General features: G+C 44.9%; 1 protein-coding gene across 6 annotated transcripts in view; it reads left to right on the top strand.

Moving 5' to 3' along the window:
- LOC121726741 (GTPase-activating protein CdGAPr) overlaps positions 1 to 14,474 on the top strand; it is a 32,572-nt gene that overhangs the window by 14,318 nt on the left and 3,780 nt on the right. Inside the window, exons 1-10 of one of the 6 annotated variants that reach the window (XM_042114208.1) lie at positions 4,187 to 4,930; positions 7,512 to 7,606; positions 7,806 to 7,882; positions 7,955 to 8,509; positions 9,854 to 10,003; positions 10,128 to 11,011; positions 11,090 to 11,184; positions 11,275 to 11,419; positions 12,012 to 12,072; positions 12,189 to 12,798. In XM_042114208.1, the coding sequence (XP_041970142.1) occupies positions 4,877 to 4,930; positions 7,512 to 7,606; positions 7,806 to 7,882; positions 7,955 to 8,509; positions 9,854 to 10,003; positions 10,128 to 11,011; positions 11,090 to 11,184; positions 11,275 to 11,419; positions 12,012 to 12,072; positions 12,189 to 12,798 (2,726 nt within the window). In that variant the 5' untranslated portion in view covers positions 4,187 to 4,876. Of the gene's footprint in view, positions 1 to 4,186; positions 4,959 to 7,511; positions 7,607 to 7,805; positions 8,510 to 9,853; positions 10,004 to 10,127; positions 11,012 to 11,089; positions 11,185 to 11,274; positions 11,420 to 12,011; positions 12,073 to 12,188; positions 12,799 to 14,474 lie in introns of those variants that run through there. The other 5 variants (XM_042114205.1, XM_042114207.1, XM_042114206.1 and 2 more) reach the window with 5 other exon arrangements.

Raw genomic sequence — 14,474 nt, 5'->3', positions numbered from 1 at the left:
TGTCAAGGTGTGTCATTGGAATTGTACTTAACACAATTCCGAAAGTACCTACGCAAAGTTCGCCATGATTACCCCTGACGGGCTATGTTGATTTAAGGGGTACCAGGGTTTTAAAAAGCTTTTAAATTTGACACCAATTTTGTTGACACCGCGCGCTATAAACTGAAGTCTACGCGGGCGAAGTCGCGGGCAACAGCTAGTGCTATATTATATTTGAATTACATACTGAAGAGATTTCGGTGGCTACTTATTTTGTACATTGTATATTATAGAGTAGTGTGTTGTGGTGTCGAGTGAATATTATGCACGATGTTAACCGCATTTATCTCAAGTTTCGTTGTAATTTATATGTGAGAGATCGGATCGCGTACGGCGTACGCTATCGACCGAGTTATGGAGCTGGGCCAGAAATGAACATATTCGTTCTCTAAACACTAGACTGACCAGACTTGCTATCCGTTGCCCTTTTAATTGTAAGGGCCTTAAATGTCGCACCATTAGGGTGCGCCATTGTGTAGGATCAGAGGGGTGGCCCAGGTCAGACTTCGGACATCGCAGAGCAAAGAATAGTCGTCACGTGACACGTCAGGTTTTTGAGGTCAGATGTTAGTGTTACAAGGTTATTAAAAATTCACTTTCGACCGTATTGTTTTATCCGTGAGTTACGTGTTCAACCGTTTCAGGTAATTTTAACCGTGAAGGTGGCGAAAGTGTGATAATCGCCGATCACAGCCGCCGGCCGCTGCGTTAGGTACCGTTTACACTTACTTTTGTTTTCGACGGCGGCCGTCGCCGCGTCGCCCGTCGGTGACCAATTAATTGCTTGCTCAAAAATTAGAAACCAATCATAGGGCTTAGCCTATGGTTACTAAAACTTATTTTATACCTAACCTTACCAGATTTAGGTAGCCTATTTTCAATGAGCAATAATTTAATATAAGTATTTTAAAACTCTCCGTACATTAATTGTTTTGGAAAGGGCAGTTGATTCCTTGGAGAAATTACACACGTTATTAGTTATTACGCTTTTACGTAGGCAAGCTCGACAAGGTTAAAATAGTCTTGTCATGCCAATAGGTTTTAGATAAATAATACATATAGCTGTTCATAGCAGTTGTAATAGATTATGTATAGCTGTAAAAAAGAACTGTAGAAAAGTAGAAAGGTCAATGTTCATTGGTCATCATAACGGTGCGCATCAAAAGTGGTGACTAATCTTTTGTAAGTAGGTAAGTACTATTGCTGTTGAAAAAGTTTTTTTTTGGGAATTATTTTCCTGTTACGTCTCTATTATACATTTTTGAGCCCCAATCAGCTCTTACGCGCCAATGACTATTGTACCTGCTGCGCTGATATGGCCACTACGGCTAGGGTGACTAACCTTAGCACGGCCACCAGTAGAAATGCGAAAGTATGGACAAACTGTGGAGATAAACTTAAGGTAGCGTTCTGATCTTTTTTCGTTTCCAAAAATTCAATTAAAATGCCACTTTATGACGGACTATAGTCCTTTTTTTAGGGTTCCGTACCTCAAAAGGAAAAAACGGAACCCTTATAGGATCACTTTGTTGTCCGTCTGTCCGTCCGTCCGTCTGTCAAGACCCTTTTTCTCAGGAACGCGTGGAGGTATGAAGCTGAAATTTATATCAATTACTCAGGTCTACTGTCCCTTGAAGCTGTGAAAAAATAAAACTTCTAAGCCAACGCAATCAAAAGATACAGCCGTTTATGCCGCAAATTTTCGACACTTGCAAGGGAATCAAAACCTACAGGGTGCTTCCCGTGAACTCAGAATCTTGAAATTTGGTACGAAGCAACGTCTTATAGCATAGATAAAGGAAAAATTACGAAAACCATAAATTTTTAGTTACATCACATAATATATTTTTTTTTAATAATTTTAAACTTACTACCCATTTCCTCATAAACGCGTAGAGGTATTAAATTGAAATTCATACCAAATACTCAGGTCTATAATACCTTTAAGCTGTAACAAAATCAAACTTCTATGTCAACGCAATCAAAAGAAACAGCAATTTAAGCTGCATATTTTGAAACTCGCAAGTACTCGCAAGGGAATCAAAACCTAAAGGGTACTTCCAGTCGACCTAGAATCTTGAAATTTGGCATGAAGCAACGTTTTATAGCACACATAAAGGAAAAATTCCGAAAACCTTAAATTTTTAGTTACATTACAAAATATATATTTTTTAATAAATATAAACTTATTACTTTTTTCCTCATGAACGCGTAGAGCTATCAAGTTGAAATTCATATCAAATACTTAGATCTAATTGACGAACTTTGTAAACCTTGCAGGTTTGTACGGAACCCTCGGTGCGCGAGTCCGACTCGCACTTGGCCGGTTTTTAACATGGGGAAATGCTTTACGCATCCCTGGCAAATTGGGGATATCGGCCGGCGGACTATAGTCCTAAAAATTCAAATAATATCCTACTCTATGACATATACTTATAGTCTGTCATAAAGTTAATTGAATTTTAATTTTAATTGAATTTTTGTCGGTCGCGATTGGCCGCGGTAAAGATCGGAACGGCATCTTTAGTTTATGTCCACAGTTTGTCCATTCTTTCGCATTTCTACTTGTGGCCGTGCTAATGCTACTTACGTCAGGAATTTTAGACATTATATATCAGGAATGCGACCGGAAAAGGGAAATGTCAGGAATTTTCGGCAAATAATTGAAACAATAAAGTTTTATACACTAAACTTTTATTTTTAATCACAATATCAAAAAAGGTTGAGGCACAAGTACTTTGGAGTTAGTAACTTATAAAATAAAATCGTAATTATATTTTTACGATACCTAAATCAATCAACATTAACAAATTAAAAATTAAAAAATCAACAAATAAATAGCTTATGTCAGGAATTGTGGCCGAAAATCAGGAATTTTGAAATTTGTATCTGGTAACCCTAACTGCGGCTAGTGCGGGCCCCGATTATGTGAAAGAGTACAATATAACAATCAACGGTTTATGTAACGGCAGTTTAAACTCCTTCAGCTACAAAACCTCATTGTGCTCGGCGATCTGTAGGAGCAGGTTTTTGCGACATGTTTCGTGCTGCCTATTTTGGACAGTTTTATCCGTCGATGCAGTATCAGAACTGGCAAATTAAAGCTTTAAATTCCAGATAATTAGCAGTTAATTAATGAATATTTTACTAAGAAACTTAATTGATATTCAAAAGTCTCGTGGAAGTCGGTACTGAGGACTGGGTGTCTCGCGACACGATAAGGGCACGATGGATCCCGTCACCGGTTACCTCAGCCCGAGCGTCTACGGGACATACCGACAACTCATAACAATAACACCCATTGTTACCTCCAACTTGAGTTTGAGCACAATGGACAATGTTATGACTTCATGGTTATGACGTAGGCGCACATAGTGTCATCATAATTTTATCGGGTTTCCAACTTCCAAAGCTTCCAATACTATTTTTAACGTATGTATTTAAACTACAAGACTCAGAAAATCAATCAGCGCGTGTCAACCGGATGTAACTTCGATCGGTTTTTTAGAGAATCGGCACTTTTGTCAGACATTTGGTCTTAAAACAATGTCATTTAAATTTTTGTTTATTTTGACAATTAACTAGATTTTATCATGGTAACACTGGCATCGACCGCCGTCCTCTCGGCCCTCGGGTTGTGCACTGTGCAGGCTGCTCAGATCAGGGTTGCTAGCAAAGCTACGAAATTAGCACAATAATATTATTCTATTCTACATTTTGTCAGTCTGGAAACTTAAAGAACCAGCAAGTCCAACAACACAACATTAACAGCAAAAATCTTTAAAATCTCGTAAATATATATATCAATCATCATTGATTAATGAAATTGAAAAGAAAAAAATACGATACAATATGAAATAATTGTAAATAATTTTAACACAACATAAAATAGATTTTTTTGCATTTTATTTTACTGACTAATTATTATTAGTCACTACATTATTATTTATTATTGATGGTTTGATATTATAATAATTATTATGTATTTGAGCATTATTTTTAACGCGCTTACGAATTAGAAAGTAAAAAAATTTGTAGAGTTCTTTAGTTTTCCTAATTTTTGTTTTGTTACATTTATCTTCTACAATATAATATTTTATCAATATCTGAAAATATATTTTATCATACAATCAGTTCTACCAATATGGTGGAGGGTCTCTCGTGGCTGGTAACCCCGGCAGCTGGTCGGCGCGGAGCTGGAGATGCGCGGGCCGCGGGGCGGGGAGGGCTGCCGCCCGCTGTTTGACTGCTGTCAAATACGATTATTTCCTGAGTTGCGTTTCGCGATTATTTCCATAGAAAAGCTATTCTCGGGTTATTTTATGCGTTCTTTTCTCAAATTACCGTCGCTCGGTCGGCGGGCGAGTCCGCGGCGGCGGCTCCACCCTCGGACCTGTTACGCTGCAACGATTGCTATTTTCGTTTAACCCACTTTATCTTAAATATTGTTTTTCGGGGCTGCAATGCAGCGATTTATACACATTTATAATGTTTTCGAATAAACGTAGCGTCGAGGGCGAGGCCGTACTGTCTTAAACTTTATTTTCGTCCGACCGAAACGAATTCGTAGTGCCAAGTGTTTAACGTACGAGTTGTGAGTGTGACTCGTGCCAAAAGTATCTCGTACTTAGCTCAGCTTAACGTAGGTAGCATGGACCTTCTCGGGTCGATAAACGTTCACATAGTACTTGTGAATACAGTATCGAAGTGATTCCTCCGGCATGAGAATGGAGGCAGCGTACAGTTGTTAGTTGTTACTTGTTACTGCAGTATTGGGTCCTACAAGCTGCGCCAGAGAGTGTAGTGTTGTGGTCGTGTGTAATGTAGGACATCTAGGATGAGGAAGGTGTGGAGTGCGTGCGCGGACGGCTGGGCCCTCTGCGGACACAATGTGAGCTGCCACTAGCTGTATGTTGTCTGTATGTCGTTTGTTATTTTTATTTTTCTTTACCCTAACTCTAATCTTTCCATTTATTGAATGTAATTTTGTTTACTGGACTGTCTTAGAGCCTGTCGGAATGAACATAGCTCCTTACGTCTACTATCCTGACACTCTTGGATGTGATGATGCATAATTCTGATTTACGACTATGATACGTCTTGCACTCTGCAATTATTAAAAACAACATATTAGGATAATTAAGGTATTGTTATAATGTGTAATTTAAAAAAATATTAAATATTATTATTAGGTTTAGGTTTAAGGTTAATTAATAGTACCTAATTGATTTCATTATTGATATTGATTAGCATGGACCTTATACAAATAAGGTCCATGCTAGGCTGGCTAGGGGAGACCTTATTGCCCTTTGCAATACTTTAAGAATTTTTGATGTATCATTTTAATCCTAAGTTCATTGTTTTAAGTAAATATTTTGAGTAGTTAGATTATGATCATAAGATGTGTTTTGATATCAAACAATACAAAAAGTCAATATAAATTAAATAAACTCAATAAAGAAATATGGTTGATATAACATAATATTATAAAATTTATTCTTTTTCAACAATAAATGTAGTTTTACTAAAAATTTTGCTATTGACGATGCCGATGGGAGATTTGAGTGGATGAACATGATAACTAACATTTTGTAACATACGGATATTTACTGTTTTTTCCCCTATTTTCATAAAACCTTATAACTTATCTACTTTATCACCTGGCTACAAACAGTTTTTTTATTCCAAATATTTTTTTCCAGCCCTAAAGCCTCCATTTATGCAAAAAAACGGCAATTTTTGACTGTTACATATAGTGTTCTGCCACTCATCTTAATTCATCAAGCCCCATACGCTCACCGGTGAAAGAGATACAAGACAATAGAATATTGACGGGTTAATAAACAAATTATTTGTAATTTCTAAAAAAAAACACTGTCATGTATAATTATTAGCAAATGTTTATATTGTTCTATGTTATCAGTAGCACTTGCGACTGTGAACAAGTGTCTAAGAGACACAATAAAACAACAAGCTCAATGGTGGTGGGCCTCGCCCCGCATCTGTGTCACACATGCGAGTGTCACACTTTAATTTGGGAACTTCATCATTAAGAACATCTTCCATTTTGAGACAGACTGACGGTGAACCCAATTGGGTTTTGTAATAATTATATGATTATTAGACGTTCCGCGCGTCTTCGCGTATATTAAATATTTCACAAAGTCCACAAAAAATAGCCAATATTCCTTCACGTGGTCTACTTCTTATCTATTCCAAACAACAGAAAGATTGCTGCAGTAGTTCGTGAGATAAGCCCTTTCAAATAATTTCCCCCGTTTTTTCCACATTTTCCCCTATTTCTTCGCTCCTATTAGTTTTAGCATGACAAAATATAGCGTATAACCTTTTTTGATAAATAGGCTATCTAACACTGAAATAATTTTTCAAATCGGACCAGTAGTTCCTGAGATTAGCGCGTTCAAATAAGCCCTTTCAAATAATTTCCCCCCGTATTTTCCACATTTTAATCTATTTCTACGCTCCTATTAGTCTTAGCGTGATAAAATATAACCTATAGCCTTTTTCGATAAATGGGCTATCTAACACTAAAATAATTTTTCAAATCGGATCAGTGGTTCCTGAGATTAGCGCGTTCAAACAAACAAACAAACTCTTCCAATTTATAATATTAAGTATAGATTATTAAATATTAGGCATGTGAAGCCAATTTTACATGGAAATGACTCAGTTACTGGTGATGGATCGGAATCGAAGCGACCGGTGCGGACGGAGCGTCGTCATGTAAAATTTGTCAGGCGCGGAAATGACGGTCCAGTACAACCAATACCATAGGCAACAAATCCGTCCGCTGCGTACGCTCCGATTCCGATCCGGTGGACGCATCTATAATGATAATTTATTAATTATTATTCTAAATAAAACTTGTGTTAAATTAATGTTTTTGGAAACATGTTTAACCTTCAAGCGGTCGCGCGGCGTCGAATCGACTCCCCTCAATACATTTTCGTTGACATTTTCGACATTTTTCGTTGAATCTGTATCATTCTCTCAGTAGCTTTTCATCATTTATCTATCTACAAAATAAATAGCTTACTTTCCGCACCCCCTTTGCAGCAAGGACCTCAATTGTTTTGGTCTCGGCGCCGGCGTCGAAAAGACTCCGCGCGACCTACGACGTCTTTTAGGTTACGCGCGACCACTGTCGTTACAAAATAGCGCGCGCCCGCTTGAAGGTTAATGGAATAACTCACTTTTTGAAACTACACACTACTTTTCATTCACTACACAATACTATTTAAATCTGTCCTGCTTACTACACAATAACATTATTAATCCAGGTTCAGTAACTAGACTATCTTTTCTGAACATAATGTATATCCAAGTAATGCCAGAATATTATGTCATTAGCCACTATTTATTTTAATGTTGCTTGCGAGATCATACTATTAATATAATACATACGACCTGCTACAAACGTAAGTTATCATGGCGACCATTTGATATTGCAGCAGAGCTCCCCGCACGGCTCGGTGATGTCGTGCCAGTCGCTGGCGGCGCGCCCCTACGACGACGCCGACTCGCCCTGCACCGTCACCTTCCACAGGTATTAACTCAAACTTATTTATTTAACATATCGTTGTGCGGACCGCAAACAATAGCCGAGATGTGCTGACTCCTATTCAAATTGAACAGTTCCAAAGAAGCGGCCACTCCACTTACAAGTTACAATGCGCCGCTGCCCGAGGCACCGCAACCACCCTGCTACTTTGAACAATCCTGATCGTTTATTATCGTTATTCCAGGTCCGTCCGCTTCAGCTCGGAGTCGCGGAGCCACCCGGCGCGCCCCAGCGATGTGGACGCCAAGAGGGAGACGCCAGGTGGGTGCGTCGACCGTCGGCGTCGCGTCACCGAGCCCGCCTCGCCCGATATTCAGTGTGACCGTGTGGCAGGGTCCATATCGCTGACGGTGCTGCCGGCGGGCGCCATGTCGCAGTCGGCGCCGGCGGCCACCTCGCCGGACGCGGAGCGCGGCGCGACGTGCCGCTTCCCCAAGCTGGAGGAGTGCGCACACTTCCACTACGAGCGCGTCGCCCTGGGCGGCCTGCGCATCGAGCTGCTGCCCGACGACGACGCGCCGGACTCGCCCCCGCCCGAGGCCGCCGCCGACGACGAGGAGTGGGTGGGGCTCCGGGTACGCTCGCACGTGGCCAGCCCGGAGGCGGGCGACGAGGCGCGGCCGCTGAGCGCCAGTTGGAGCGAGGGCAGCGACGTGCGCGAGTGGACGCTGGCGCGCAGCCGCGACAACTTCCTGCAGCTGGACGAGATGCTGCACCGCTGCATCTACGACCGGCGCGTGTCGGGGCTGCCGGAGCTGCGCTCGGCGCGGGCGCGGGGCGCGGACTGGCGCCGCCTGATCGCCGACTACGTGCACCACCTGTCCATCATCGCCGACGACTCCATCAACTGCGGCCCCGCCCTCAACTGGTTCCAGATGGATAATAAGGGTACGGCTCCACGTTTATATTTATATTTTTATTGAGTTTATTAGGAAAACTTATGAGCATTTTAGGACAAGAGTAAAATACAATATGTATTATTAAACAACTATGCGCGCGAGACTAACGGCAGGTGCGGTCGGCCTGCCGACAAATTCACAAAACATTTGGTATTTCGACTTTTTAGGTTTCACTGTTTTGTTTATTAACAAACTTGTGGCTGCATTTCGACGTCACAAAATATCGGTCGGCGTTTTTGGTACATATAATCACGATTTATTGAAGGTTTTTATAACCATAGAATTAGAACGTTAGAAAAGGCATTCCATACAATCGTCAGCGCGAAAATGTGTCACCCTCGAAATGAGTGAGCTCACTCATCTGAGAGCAGTGTGCCTTAAGACGCGGTAACAGCCGGACGTGTTTAATTCATTAATTACCGCGTTGTTTTTCGCTACATTTCGCTCCAGAATGCCGTCATGTGCCTTCCGACAGTGCAGTAATAACACGAGGAATACAAATAAAGCCAAAGGTGTAATATTTCACACGTTATTACTAAGATTTTATTAATATTTAAATTATTGTCTTCCATTTTAAGAGAAAAATCAAAGTGAAGCGTAAAACGAGCGAAAGAGAAAGTAGTATATGATATTACTGTAAGACAAAAAAGGACGACAATATTTTCTCGATACGATTAAAGCGTAAAATGAGTTAAAGAGAAAGTAATATATGCTATTACTGTAAGACAACAAAAAAGGACGACAATATTTTCTCGATACACATTTTGCATGCAAAAACATTGCTACTCGTACAGTTTTGACGGCATACGTCGTATCTAAGTATTTTGATATCGTTGTTTATAACACAATTTTTAGATTTTCGTATTCTGATAATAAGATCTATCTAAACAACACAATTTCGCAATTCGATTTCGTTACATGAAACTCCTCTATTAATAAATAAATAAATTCGATTTCGATAGATGAAGCTCCTCTATCAATGACGGAGATACGGAGTTTAATAATTAGAGTTTAAAATGAGTATCTGTAGGAGCTGCTTACTCGACTACACCCTTTTTGTGCTGTGATATGAATATGATTGTTGAATTAAAAGTCCTTGATATAAAATGATAATATATTGATTCGCTAATGCTAGTAAATGAGTGCGCGATTGATGACGGCTTGTAGCGAACTGCCCGAGAGTATGCACTTGCCGGGACTACCGGAAAATTATGTAGGATCAGCAATGTACGTGCTAGCTCGTACAGTATCAGCAAAAAATAGTCAACGGTCAACCGGTCGAGTCGTTTCGACGGCGACCGTAATGTAATGTCAAATGTGTGTGCGCGGGCAGGACACAAGCTGCTGGTGGCGAGTGAGGACTCGAGCTCGATCAACACGCCGGCCGTCGCCGCCGCCTACTCCGTGCGCAAGTACGTCTCCCAGGCCCGCGACGAGATCAGCTTCGACGTCGGCGACATGATATCGATCATCGACATGCCCGGTCAGTGTTTCAATTTGTCTGTCGTCGAAGCGTCGAAACGTTTCATCTGAGTTCGATTAATTGAACGTTTATCATGTGAAACTTTAAAGTACTATATGTAATTTTTTCAATGACGTTCGCGCAGGGCCGCAGGAGTCGCTGTGGTGGCGCGGCAAGCGCGGCTTCCGCGTGGGCTTCTTCCCGCACAACTGCGTGGCCGTGATCGGCGACAAGGTGCCGCGCCACATGACGCAGCCGCCGCCCATCGTGGGCACCGTGGCCGTGGCGCCCATCAAGCCGGTGCTCCGCAAGCACGGCAAGCTCATCTCGCTGTTCCGCAGCTTTATCCTGTCGCGACCGTCGCGGCGCTCGTTGAAGCGGCAGGGCATCCTGCGCGAGCGCGTGTTCGGCTGCGACCTCGGCGAGCACCTGCTTAACTGCGGGCGCGACGTGCCGGCCGTGCTGGAGGCGTGCGCCGCCGGCATCGAGCGGCGCGGCGCCGTCGACGGCGTGTACCGGCTGTCGGGCGGCGCTGCGCTCACCCAGCGCCTGCGCGCCGCCTTCGACGCCGCCGCGCCGCCGCCCGCCGCCGACGTGGAGGCGGCGCTGGCGCGCGACCCGCACGCGCTCGCCTCGCTGCTCAAGACCTACTTCCGCGAGCTGCCCAACCCGCTGTGCACGTACCGCCTCTACGACGCCTTCGTGGCGGCCGTGCAGCGCCCGAGCGAGGCGGAGCGGCTGCGGGCCATGCGCGACACCGTGGCCAAGCTGCCGCCGCCGCACTACCGCACGCTGGCCTACCTGGCGCGCCACCTGCGCCGCGTGTCGCTGCTGGCCGACTCGACCGGCATGACGGCGCGCAACATGGCCATCGTGTGGGCGCCCAACCTGCTGCGCTCGCCGCACCCGCAGCACGCGCTGCAGGGCGTCGCCGTGCAGGCGGTCGTCACCGAGTTCCTCATCTGCTACGCCGAGGAGCTGTTCGCCGGCGAGCAGGCCGACGACTCCGGCCCCGACTCGCTCGACATGGTGAGGCACGCCGCGACGCCCGCTGACGCGCACGCGTCGGGGCGAGGCTGCTAGACTCACGCGTGACCCGTGTTACAGGACAACGAGAGCGAGGTGCAGGTGGAGCTGCGCGGCGCGGAGCCCTGCCGCCGGCCCAAGAGCCTGCCCATCAACCCGCCCACCAAGCTCCTGAGGTGAGCACCGACGTTTTATAAATAACGATATTTTAACTGTCAAGTAACTTTACGTCCTCGATGGCCGATGATATGTGTTTCGTTTCGCAGCTTGGAGGAGGCGCGTCGGCGAGGTCGCGCGGGCGGCGGGGTGGCTCCCCCCGCGCCGCCCGCGCCCGCCCCCTGCGGCACCATCGCCGCCGCCGCGCGCACGCAGCTGCGCCCCGCCTCGCACCTCAGACCCAAGTACATCGAGGTACGCCCATTCGTGTTTATAAATGTAAGCTTAAGGTACGATTCCGTGCATCGCGATCGATCGCGGCCGCGCGCGGCCTACGACAGTCGTCGGCCGCTCGCGACAATAGTCAGTGTATGTAAATGTATGGCACCGCTTCCGAGGCCCGCGACAGACGGCCGGCCTAAGACTGTCGTCGGCCGCGCGCGGCCGTACTTGAAGTTAATATAATAATAAAGTTTATTTGCAACTACATTAATGATACATATTTACATAGGTACTTTAAAACAAGACGATTTCAAATTGCAGCCGCAAATTGCCTCATGCTCGGCATGTGCTGGTACACCCAGGGGCATTCAGCGCCGGTCTTCCGCAAGCGCCATTATGGATATACTAATTACAACATATTGCAAACAACATAAAACATACAACCATAATCAAAATTATATCTCGCGACAGCCCACGACTAGACTGATGTTGTCGCACACGACAAACGGCTGTCACCGCAAGTGATTATATTGGCAACATGCAAGACTCCTTGTTAACCTCGACGTCTACATATAGGAAGTTGCAGGCGAAAGCTATTAAACAATATACGTGCATTCGATTGCAGGTCGGATCCGGACCCAACAATCTACCTCAGTATCACACGGTGCTGGATCTCCCGATTCCCGGTGAGTGTAACATAGCTAGTAGCTACGTACTACATACAATACAATATAGTAATCACGAATATAACCATACCCTGGATCGGAGTGGATCAGAGTGTTTGACGTCAGTGTGTGTTCAGGGACCAAGCGAGCGTTAAAGCGGTCGCCGTCGGGCTGGCGCGGGCTCTTCAGCCGCAGCAAGCAGCAGCGAGCGCGCGCCGCCGCGCCGCCGCCCGTCGCCGCGCCCGCGCCGCCCGCCGCCGCCGCCGCCGCCCCGCCCCGCGCCAAGTCGTGCGAGTCGCTGACGTCGGAGCCGGACGCGCTGGCGCCGCTGTCGCCGGCGCGCGGGGAGCGCGGAGAGCGGGCGGCGCGGGCGCACGCGCGCTCCGCCTCCTGCGACTCGTACTTCGAGCCGTGGCAGGCGGAGCTGGCGGGCATGCGGCTGCGCCTGTCGCCGCAGGAACGCGACCGCCACATGTTCAGCGAGGAGGACGACGCGCCGCCGCCGCAGGAGTCGTGGTGCTCGTCGCCCGCGTCCGGCCCCAGCGCGGAGCCGTCGCCGCGCCGCCCGCCGCCCGACCTGGCGGAGCGCAAGCGTGTGGCGCTGGAGCGCCTGGAGCGGCAGGTGGCGCAGCTGGGCTACATCGACCACGAGCCCGAGCCCGCGCAGCCCGCGCCCGGCAAGCGCCTGTGCACCGACCGCGACAGCACGCAGGCGCCCGCCGCCGCCGCCGCCACCGTCAAGCTCAGGTACGCGGCGTCGCCGTGCGCTCGTTACGTCGTTATATTTAGGTGGTCCGGGACGGCGCCCGCCTTCCCTGTTAGTCAGTGAAATGTCTGTTCGATTTGAAGGCATGTCTCTGTATTTTAACTTATTTTTCCGTTTTTACATATTTTTCCCATTTTACCAGGCCGTTTGATAAGTTCTTTGCCTAACGTACTTTAGCTTGGCAAGCGTAACACGCGTACCTCGTATGTGACCATTCTTAACTAGATTAAACTCAACCATTTGAGCCAAGTCAGTAGAAATTTGAATTCGCTCGTATTTACGATTTCTACTGTAAATTTCTTAAATAAGCATTCGAGGCAAAGTTTCCTGAAGGGAGATCGCAGACGGCACACTTTTTGTGGGATCGAGTCTGCGGCGCACGTACAGTGGCATGGCCGCGCCATGCCGACTGTATTATTTTGCCTCGAATGCTTATTTAAGAATTGGATTAAAATACAAAATCATTCGTTATTAGTTTAAATAAGTTTTGTAAGTCCCTATCAATAATTTTAAAAAGGATTTAATAATACCTTAAGGGTTGATTCAGACCGCAACGCGACGAGTAGATTTATATGGATTTGACAGATTCGCAAGACGTCTCACGCAATTGAAATTTGTCAAATCCATACAAAATGCCGCGCCGCACCTCGCCTCGCCTCGTCGCGTAATCGCGTGGCGGTCTGAAATAACCCTAACAACCAAAGAAAAGTAAAAAAATAAAATAATAAAAAAAAGAAATAAAAAAATAGCTTGCTATTTTAATGAGAGGCGTACATTAGGCTCCATCCGTGTGGTACGCTTGTAAGCTCCATCGTATTGACCCTCTTTTTTCTTCTTACCTCTGGACTAGGCCGACTGTGTTGCGAGAATGCCGTATGTGCAACCATACAGGCATTTAAATATCTTGTCCCAGTCACTACATTATATGAAGAGTGTACCACTCTTCATCACTTCATTTAACTCTGCAAACACTGTATAATTAATCATCCACAATGGATGCAAAGGCCTAGTTTAAATTAAGCTCATAGAGTGACTTGAAAATATTAGTGTTAAAGATTTAGGCAGTTTTTTTTAGTTATCTTTAAGATTTTAGAAAATTGCGGTAAATTTTTAATCACTAATTGTCATTCTTAGGTTCGTTCGTTCGTTACCATGAACAAATAAAATTAAAATAAATAAAATGGGATAACACGACTGTTGCGCGCGCTCGCATTGCAAGGCTTTTTATAAAAATACACGAATACGAAAAATTTAATTTCCTTTTTACTAATTTAAACTAGTTTAGATCTTTTTTAAAAGTTTTTCAGTCATTAAAATATAATATAATTACATTTTTTAAAGCGATAATGGTTTCTGAATACCTATATTTAAAATTTAAATCATTTCATTGGCCGAGAACTTTTCAAACAACCTATGAAAGTACATACTTACAAGAACTTTATTTTTGACTGAGTGATCAGTTGTATGATATTATTTCTTACATTTGTATAAAAATTTGAATGTGTAAAGTATGATTAAAATATGATATTTTATTAGTCTGTTTGCCGCATGTTGAGCCGTCCCGGTTGAGCCGTATACACATTAGTTTGGTCATCGTACTTGTCTTTTCAGGGTAGTAAAGCGTAAAGTATTGTCGGCCGCCGGCCCGCTCCCCGGC

Source organism: Aricia agestis, chromosome 5, assembly GCF_905147365.1.
Source record: "Aricia agestis chromosome 5, ilAriAges1.1, whole genome shotgun sequence".
In the NCBI taxonomy this organism is placed as follows: domain Eukaryota; kingdom Metazoa; phylum Arthropoda; class Insecta; order Lepidoptera; family Lycaenidae; genus Aricia; species Aricia agestis.
Note: the sequence above shows the minus strand (reverse complement) of the source record. Positions and strands in the feature narration are given on the sequence as shown.